The following is a 10,227-nucleotide window of genomic DNA, read 5'->3' as shown; positions in this document are numbered from 1 at the left end:
TTACATATTTATAAAGTGTACATTATAATTTATGAGACATGTAGGATTAAAGAAAATAGGATTAATGAAATATGTTTTTTACTCGAAACTCAATATACTTTTTCAATATAACTGATATAACGCCGGTAATGTATTTCTTAAATTATATGTTTTAAATTTATATAGAAAAACATTTGCAATCAATTACAATCAAATATTTAGTGTCTGAGACACTTTTATAACAGTATTTATAATATTTATAATATTAAAGTTAAATTTATATAAAAGATATGTTATATACCTATATATAATTATTCAAAAGACATTAAAAGTTTAATTTTTTTTCATAAAAAATATTTTTTGACTTTTAAATTTATAATCAGAATTTTTACTTGTTCGATCGATTCAAATATCAAAATCAATGTAAAAATACTTTTTGTCTAAAAGATTTCTTATTTGCTCGAAATACAAAAGCAATAACAACAGACGAGAGGGAGTGCTTTTTTAACCGGCCTAATTGGAAATATTTTCTCTTATTTATTATAGTCCGTAAAGTACTCGCGTAATCGTGAACGCTATTCGTCGAAGTGTTGCAATTGTTGACGTTGTATAATACTAAGAAATGGCTGATAGTTTTACGCGATATTCATTTCTATTTTAGTACTGTACTGTTGCAATGCGAAGTACTTCCAATAGTAAGCTAAGAACCAAATGATATTATAAGCCAGTTGGGTCTGCGTATATTTATAGCACTATTACAATTTGTCATTTCATTTCAGTAATTTATAGTTCCAATTGGCAGTTGCGATATACACGCGATTTCATTGATTTGTACGGCGACTGTTTGCAAATGATCGTATTACAATAAAATAATTGTACAATACGTGCTGGGCGCGAATCCCGGCCATTTGATTATTAATCGACTATTCAATGACACGCGAACATAAAAAATTCTTTCACACCCATTACGGGAGCAACACACCAGCGATTATATGTGTAACATCGCAAACATTTGTTCAGCGGGTGATAGCATAATAAGTATTTCCCGTATGTAACTGTATTCTGTAAATGTATTCAATGTTACGTGCGCAAGCACAACCGGGGCTTCGAGCATAAATTACTTACACGGCAATGCCTGCATATACATTATTGTCGAGTGAATTTGTCGACCGCACAGTTAATTTGATTATGGCTTTACGAATCGGTGTTCGCCGCTAGAAAAATTCGTACAAAGAAAATTAAATGTTGTTGCGGCCATGTGGCCTCCACGCGAATGATCTGATGTTTCTTCTCGAGATCGGGCGTGGTAGAGAAAAAAAGGGAACGTCTTGTTTTCTCTTTGCTGAACTATGCTTTATTTTCAACTATGCGTCGTTGCACAATAATCACTCGAATATAATTTTGCTTCACGAATAAAGAGGTCGCGCTCGTTAGACGGATGATGTGTTTGCTAGCAGACCCACGGACGAAGTGAAGTGGGGAGACGGACGCGCCGCGCTGCGCGCCGCTGCTCGCGCCTTCATGCAACGCGTCATGGAGAGGGGGCAGCGGAGGGCGCTCTTACTAGGGACCTCCGTTGAAAACCGGGCCTTGCGTTCGCGCGGCAATACGAATCGGGAGATAATGCGGAAGTATTATACAACGCCGCCCCCCTTGAAAGGATGTGCTTTCAAAATAACCAAGAATAGTTGCAGACCTTGTCTGGTTTACATTATGATTGGTGGGAACACAAGTAATCGTCGCGCGGAAGGTCGAATAGGAACGCCAAGGAAAATAACTTAAACTATAGAGATGCTCGCAGGTTCTAACCAATGAAGTGTAACATCGTTCCTTCAAAATAAATTTAACGCTTTGAGTGTAACTACTGTACGCAATAACAATATAATTCTTATAACCTATTTTAAATGAGCAAATATGCTTAGTCTATATGCTTAATCGTCTAACGGGAGTATCGCGAGTTTGGACAAGGGTCTCGTTAGCGTGCCCTTGGCGGTCCGGACCGTGGCGGCTCGAGTGACGCCATCAGAGCCAACGTGCAGTTCTTGTACACGGCCTCGAAGCCACTGTAAAGGGGCCAAGCCTTGCTGCTTTATGAGCACCAGCTGGTCCGGTTTCAATTGCGTGCCCTTGTTAACCTTCCATTTCGTTCGTTCCTGCAAGGAATGGAGATATTCGGTGCTCCATCTTTGCCAAAAGTGCTGGCGTATTTGCTCCACTCTTTGCCAGCGCGTCAGTCGATTCTCGTTTATGTCTTTCAGGTCATGAGCAGGTAAACTGTTGATGGGCGCGCCGATTAGAAAATGTCCAGGACTCAAGTACGCTGGGTCGTTCGGGTCCGAGCTTAGTTGCGTGAGCGGTCGTGAATTTAAAATTCCTTCTATTTCGCACAGCACTGTCGCCATTTCCTCGAAAGTCAAATGGGCTGCTCCTATGATTCGATGCATGTGGTGCTTGGCCGACTTTACAGCGGCCTCCCACAAACCACCAAAGTGAGGTGCATTAGGCGGGATGAAGGCCCATGTCGTTTGCCGCTCGCCAAGGAAATGCTGCACGTCACTCAGCGTTCGTGGATCGTTTACAAATTCATACAATTCTTTAATCTGTTTATTCGCCCCGACAAAGACAGTACCATTGTCGGAGTATATGCAGGAAGGCCTGCCTCTTCGTGAAATAAAACGCCGTAACGCTGCAATAAAACTTTCGGAGGTTAAATCGCTTACTAACTCGATGTGGACGCCTTTCGTCGCGAAGCATACGAAAATGGCGATATACGCTTTGTGGTTGCGGGCGTTTCGTCGTTTGCCCTCTCTTAAAATTATTGGACCGGCGTAGTCCACGCCACAGTGCGAGAATGGCCTGGAGATTGCGACGCGGCTATTAGGCAAAGAAGCCATTACGGCCTCTGACATGCTCGGCTTAGCCCTGAAGCACGCTATGCAGTTTTGGATAATTTTTCGCGTGGTAGATCGCAGCGATAAGGGCCAAAATTGCTGTCTGACCGCTGCCATAGTAGCATGCGTTCCGGCGTGTAAGTTCCGCTCGTGCTCTTGCTTTATTATACGCTTTGTTAATTCATGATCGCGAGGCAATAATATGGGATGACGCGTTTCGAATAATAAGTCGGAGTTTTTTAACCTACCCCCCACTCGTAATAATCTGTTTTCGTCCATGAAAGGAGAAAGAGAGAGTAATTTGCTGGACGTGCTGAGGGGTTTGTTCTTGCTTAATTGGCTGTACTCGTTGGGAAATGCGTCTCTCTGTACTGCTCTACATGCGACCTCGAGTGCGTAAGAGGTTTCGGTGTGCGGGATGAATTCCGTCAGTGGGGTTGGCCGATGCCTCTTGCTTAATCGGAGGCAGTATGCTAGGATGCGGCATATCTTGTTGATGTTGGAATATCTTTTCAGCAAGTTGTTGACAATGGAAGGTGATACGATGACGACTGCCGCTGTTTCTTGCCTGTTCGGTGCCTCTGCTCCGAGGCGCGTGAATTCCCCACTTGGCCAATAATCCTCGTTAAATTGTAAGAATGTGGGGCCGTGCCACCATAAGTTTGCGTCCACGAGCTCGGCTGGGTCGAGTCCGCGGGATAATATGTCGGCGGGATTATCTGAAGAAGCGATGTGCCGCCAACAGTTTAAGTCCGTTAGGCGCTGTATTTCGCCTGTTCGATTGGCCACGAATACCTCCCACCTCCGGGATGTCGAGGTTATCCAGTTCAAGGTTATGGTAGAATCCGACCAGAGAAAAATTTTCATGCGAGCCAGATCCAATGACGCACGAGTCTTCTCTAGCAATCGTGCTAGTAGTAATGCCGCTGCCAACTCTAGCCTCGGTAGTGATATTGCCTTCAACGGTGCAACGCGTGATCTTGAACATAATAGTTCAGTACGGTATTGATTGCTGCCAAGTTTCGTTCGGATGTACAGGCAAGCTCCATATGCTTGCTGGCTTGCATCTGCGAAGCCGTGTATTTCCACCTGCTGAGGGTTCGTCGCGAATTTTATGCATCGTGGTACTTGTAGTCGTGTCAATTCTGTTAGTTGCTGTTCGAATCTTGACCACCGCGTATGTATGTCCTGTGGGACGGATTCGTCCCAATGGCTTCCCGCCCGCCATAGCTCCTGCAGGATGAGCTTGGCTGTTACGATAATAGGGCCTAGAAGTCCGAGAGGGTCAAACAGCCTGGCCACCCCCGACAATATTGTGCGTTTGGAGACAACGTGGTATCTCTCGCGAGCATCGTACGAAATCTGGAAGGTGTCCTTGGCTTGATCCCATTTCATTCCAAGAATGCGAGAGGTTGCACCGTCGCCGTCTGTGATTAATTTCTGGCGTTGATGTGCGCCATCCGCGATTAATTCTGGAGAATTTGACGACCATTTGCTGAGTTCGAAGGACCCCAGTCTCAAGAGTTGAACTATTTCTTCTCGAATCGTCTTTGCCTGGTCGAGTGTGTCCGCTCCTGTCAGCAGGTCGTCGACATAGAAATCTTGTTTGACGTGCTTTGATCCCAAGGGATACTTGTCTTCGTGTTGTTCCGCCAAGTGCTTGAGGCATCTCGTTGCCAAGTATGAAGCTGAAGCGGTACCGTAGGTGACGGTACGCAACTCGTATGTCTGTATGTCCGCTTCTGGGTCACTACGCCACAGGATTCTTTGGAGAGGCGTCTGGGATGTATCCACCAGAATTTGCCTGTACATTTTGATGATGTCGGCTGTGAAGGCGTAGCGAAAGGTGCGGAAACGCATGAGGATCGACATCAGATCCTGCTGGACGACCGGACCCACTATAAGCGCATCATTTAAGGAGATTCCAGTACTGGTTTTGCAGGACGCGTCAAAGACTACACGTAGCTTCGGTGCCTGCTCTGATGCCTTGAATATACCATGGTGAGGTAAGTAGACCGATAGCCCTTCATCGGCTTGCGGGGATATCAATGTCATATGGCCAAGTGAGGCGTATTCGTCGAGGAATTCTTTATAAAGCGGTTTTAATGCTGCTTCGCGTTTGAATCGCTTCTCGAGAGCCTGTAATCGTTTGCGTGCAATGTCCTTGGAATCTCCAAGCCTGAAGATTGCCTGCTCATTGGTTGGGAGCTTCACGATGTATCTGCCCTCGGGAGTTTGAGCCACGTTTTCTAGAAAATGTTTTTCACAATTAGCCTCTTGAAAGGTATAACTGTTTGATTGGCCGTTGACGTCTTCCAGTCGCCAAAATTTATCCAATTGTTCATGCAGCTGCGTGTTGCTTACCGTCGCGTGGCATGACCGAATTTTTTGGATTGACCCAGGTGGGTCGCAATGTCGACCAGCGAGTATCCACCCTAAGCGGGTTTTTTGCAGCGTCGGATGGGATTGCGATGCCTTGATTTGTCCGATGCAGATGAGGTCCCAGAAGAGATCTGCGCCGATGAGTGCGTCGACGTCTGCCGATACGTGGAATTGAGGATCCGCGAGTGGTAGGCCACGTGGAATGTTGAACTCACTCCGCTTAATAGAATGCGAAGGGAGTTTGTCCGTGACCTGATCCGTTACGATACAGTCAGTGTCGAACGAAAATGTATTGATGCGTGACTGCATTTTGAGTCGCACGGTTTGCGTGGACTTGGTGATTGCACCGTTTATTCCTGAAATGGATATATTCAACGAGCGTGGCTTGATGCCGAGAATAGATAAAAAGTTTTTCGAGACGAAATTTGCTTGTGAGCCGCAATCCAATAAGACGCGGCACGGTATCAACGAATTTCTATTGTCGTAAACATGCACGACAGCCGTCGAGAGTATGGCGTACTTGCCGTCGAAGGGACGCGATATGTGCGTTGCCAGTGCGGCAGGGGATGCTGCCGAATTTGAATTTTCAGGCGATTGTTGCGCAGCGCTTGTCGGTTCGGCGGAAGACGCTGCGTGCAACAGGGTATTGTGCTTTGCCTTGCACACCCTGCACGGGCCCGACGTGCATTCGCCGGCTGAGTGCGACGTGGACCGCAGGCAATTTCCACACATTTTTAATTTGCGGATTTCGGCCTTTCTACGCGGGACGCTAAGTTCCAAGAAATCTTTACAGTGGTATATCGAGTGATCTCCCTTGCAAAAACTACATTTAAACTTCACTGTTGCGGCGGCCGCGACTTGCCGCTTTCCATTGGCAAGAGCACGAGAGTTAACCCCCTTTGCTGGAGTAAGATTAGATTTGCAGGTGGCTTCGATTACTTGACATCGATGCGCGATGAAGTCTACCAGCTGTTTAAAGACCGGGATGTCCGATCCCGTTAACGACGTTTGCCATTCTCGCAATGTAAGCGCGTCTAGTTTCGAACTTAAAATGTATACGAGTAAATCATCCCAATGCGCGGTAGGGCGATTCAATGCTCGCAGAGCATGTACGTGTTTGGATGCGCCGTCCGCGATTTGTCGCAATTCGCTGGCATTTTCTTTGGTCATGGAAGGAAGTTCCATAATTGCTTTAACGTGGGCATGCACGATGACTCGTTTGTTATCGTAGCGTTCTTTCAGCATGGCCCATGCTATTTCGTAATTGAGATCCGATATCTCCAAAGCACTAATCACATCGCTTGCTTCTCCGGTGAGCGAGGATCGTAGGTATTGCAATTTATGAACGTTACTTAACGACCCGTTAGAATGTATAATGGAATTGAACGCGTCGAAAAACGGGAACCAGTCATCGTATTTGCCACTGAAAGTCGGAAGACTTAGCTTGGGAAGTCGAACGTGCACTGCTGAATCTCGCAAACTCGGAGAACTTGATGTCGTCGGAGACGGCGTCGCGGTGTCGCGCGGTGCGGCGCGGGGCGGGCTTAGGATCTCTCGTATTCTCGCAGACAAATCAAAGAAAGCCTCCTCGAAAATAACGCGATCGCTACACTCGGGTTCATCGATAATTTCTAATTGTGATTGTACCGCGTGATATTCTGCCCAATGTTGTTCGAGTTTCGACCGACGCTCCTCGAGTTGAGCTAACACCGACGGGGTGACGGATTTGATTTTATCGACGTACGTTTTAATCCGCGTGCACGCTGCCTTAATCGTGGAACGGTGCCTTTTTAGCGCGACCGGATCTGCTTCGGTAGCCATTTGAATATGACGGCAGAAGATTCGCGAAACGCAAACGACAATACTGAGACAGAAGGTTCGCGAAGCGCGAATGACAATATGGCGGCGGAAGATTCGCGAAACGCGAAAGACAATATGGCGGCGGAAGATTCGCGAAACGCGAAAGACAGTATGGCGGCGGAAGATTCGCGATGCGTAAAGGATTTCGCGCTAGCTTCGGACGCCCGTTAACAAATACCTGAGATCGGCGCGATAGCGTTAATCTACCTCGATGGTTTCGGTCGCTGGTCTCCTGGCACGGCAGGGCAGGGGAAGCGATGCTCGGCGAAATGACTCGTACCCCCTGGTGCGACGGGATGGCGGGAACGGCCGTCGACTCGATTCGTGCCTCCTGGCACGACTGGGCAAGGTGGCGGGAACAGCCGGCGACTCGACTCGTGCCTCCTAGCACGACTGGGCAGGATGGCGGGAACAGCCGGCGACTCGACTCGTGCCTCCTGGCACGACTGGGCAGGATGGCGCTGATTTTAGGAAGTCTCCTTGCCGGGTACGGACTTCGTGCCTCGCCGTAATGGCGGCGTTCTTGCAACGGCCCGGCGTCGATTTGCTTCGTCGTGTGCTTGCACCGGCCTGTGTCGTTACGAATGGCCGTGTTCTCGTCGTCTTTACGAGCGTACCTTGATACTGCGCTGGATTCGTCTCGAAATCCGGCTCGAAGGACCAAATGTTGCGGCCATGTGGCCTCCACGCCCGATCTCGAGAAGAAACATCAGATCATTCGCGTGGAGGCCACATGGCCGCAACAAATGTATTACAAATTATATTTCTATATATATCTATACATTGTATGCACGTTTTATACAGTGTATAATATATATTGCCGTTCAAAAATCAAAAAGTAGTATTGTTCTTATAAATGAAAATTAAATGCAGCAGAGAGAAAATCTACTTTCTTTTCATCGAAATTTGGCTGTAAATTTCAAATAAATTTTTTATCATACGTGCAGAGAAGAATTATTTTATATCATTCATATTATTCGTTGCAAATTATTAGAAATAATAATTTGTGCTCACTATGACACGTATTCTACGAAATACTTCCAGATTTTTTGCAAAATATGTGCGCCCCATAAATTTCTACTAAATTTTATTGAAAATGTAAACTGTCTTTAAGTGTAAAGAGACTTTTGTTTATATAGTTTTCAAACTTTATTGTATTATTTCAAGAAATAAATACTTCATACTACACATATATGGAATATATCTTCACATATAATATCATGAAATTTTTTTCACGAAACGATATCTTAATTATGTTTTTAAATTTTTGTACAAATGTAATTTTAAAAGCAATATATTAATTGCTTAACCCGTGAATTTATTTCAGAATTTTCGACAATTTTTACCAACAATTCTTTGGTAATATATATTTACATATTTATTGACTGCGTCACCGAGTTCACGGCGTACTTCGTATTTCGAGAGTCACATTTTCTTACGTTTCACGTACGAAGAAACGTGTGTAGGAAATGTGTAAAAAAAAGAGTGAGAATCCTTTGAAACGTGAAATGTGTAAGAATTTTTAAATATATTTTTAGTAAATCAGATAGTGTGTAATTCGAATCACAATGTTGTATGTACACGTACTTGAGAATCGAAATTTGTTTAGATTTACTTTCCGAGCGATCAAAAACGCAGTAAAAATAACGCATTATTTACAAATGTGTACTGACTAGACGCATTGAATGTTTCACATATTTGTGACATTACATATACGTTTCCAGCAAAATTGTATCAATATATGTACTTAAATAAACATTAACGCCTAATTATTGTGAAGATTTCCAGTATCCGTAGTGGTAAATAAGACTTCCCACCCTATTGATCCAATATCTGTATCATGTGCCATTGTTTATATCATTTATGGATGTTTGCTTTCGCAGTGTTTATCTATTGCTTCATAATTATTTCAGGCGTGGTTACAAATGATAAAAGCAAATTAGGAGCATCTGTTATGTAACTATTGTCAGAGTTGATACCAATATTTTGAATATAGAATTGTGTATTTTGCAAAGATGATTCATGATTAATGAATATAAACATAATATTTTGCAATAACAGTGATTTTTTGTAGTGTGATTGTGTAATGCTTTTAGAAAATTCCTTTTCTCACAATCATTAACAAATTTAAAATAATTACATTAAATAAAATTTTTGTTAATTCTGCTAAAGAAACGGTATTGCTAAAATATTTAAAAATTTAGTATGGAAACAAATATAAAAAGAATTTTGTTAGACCATCAAAATAATTACGTACAGTGCTCAAACTGGTTGCTAGTGTTTAAACTTTTTGCAGTAAAATGTTAATTGCTTATCGTGACTAAACGTTCATAATAATAATTTTGATGATCAACAAAATTATTTTCAGATCTAGCTATATCTCATTAAATTTGTGGATACTTCAGTAACATCTTTTGAATTCTTAACACGATTTTAACTAAATATTTGTTATTTTGTACTAAAATCCCGCAGAAAGATTTGTACAAAAAATATATAGATGCATATACAGTCAGTTTAAAGCTTTTCACATACGATAATGGGGAATTTCAATTAACAACTACAAGAATATTTTAATTAGTAATTAAATGCTAAACGGATATGCTAATGATGGAATCGTCTTTCATAACATGCAGGACGAGAGTAGGGTTTTGTTGTATCTCAAACATTCCCGCGCATTTCAACCTCGACTTTTTCTCATTTCGTGAAACGACGACGCGTCGTATTTTTACGATAGCTAAAGACAATGGTGGAAGGACCTGTATGTCGTCTCGTCTACCACACTAAACCCGATCGTTACGCGGTCTTTTATTTTGTGACGGGGGCTATTATCGAGGTGCTAGCGCATCCTTCTCATGAGGTCCACCTGTCGCCTCGGCTACCAGCAACGTTCCCTTTTATATAGACGGGTGTCACCGTTAAGACTTTCTTAAGCGCAAAATACCTCGTGCGCGCACGAAAGAAAATATGTTTTATTAATAAATAATGTCGTGGAAAAGTTAAACCTGTATCTCATTTTTTCTTGTCGTTTTCTGACACATGTAAATATGCGGTTTTGAGTACGTTTCGCAAGCGAAAAGAATGCTACACTGGAAAAAGCGTTGTTAAAATATACTAT

General features: G+C 43.4%; 1 protein-coding gene across 1 annotated transcript; it reads right to left on the bottom strand.

Moving 5' to 3' along the window:
- Window positions 1–1,910: 1,910 nt before the first annotated feature.
- Window positions 1,911–7,073, bottom strand: LOC118647346. The gene has a single exon (XM_036292113.1). The coding sequence runs from the start codon at window positions 7,071–7,073 to the stop codon at window positions 1,911–1,913; it is 5,163 nt and encodes a 1,720-aa protein (XP_036148006.1).
- Window positions 7,074–10,227: the final 3,154 nt, after the last annotated feature.

The sequence above is a fragment of the Monomorium pharaonis genome, chromosome 9 (genome assembly GCF_013373865.1).
Source record: "Monomorium pharaonis isolate MP-MQ-018 chromosome 9, ASM1337386v2, whole genome shotgun sequence".
Classification (NCBI taxonomy): domain Eukaryota; kingdom Metazoa; phylum Arthropoda; class Insecta; order Hymenoptera; family Formicidae; genus Monomorium; species Monomorium pharaonis.
Note: the sequence above shows the minus strand (reverse complement) of the source record. Positions and strands in the feature narration are given on the sequence as shown.

Excerpts from the sequence above, each read along its gene's own strand:
- LOC118647346 (XM_036292113.1), bottom strand. The coding sequence starts at position 7,073 with ATGGCTACCGAAGCAGATCCGGTCGCGCTAAAAAGGCACCGTTCCACG.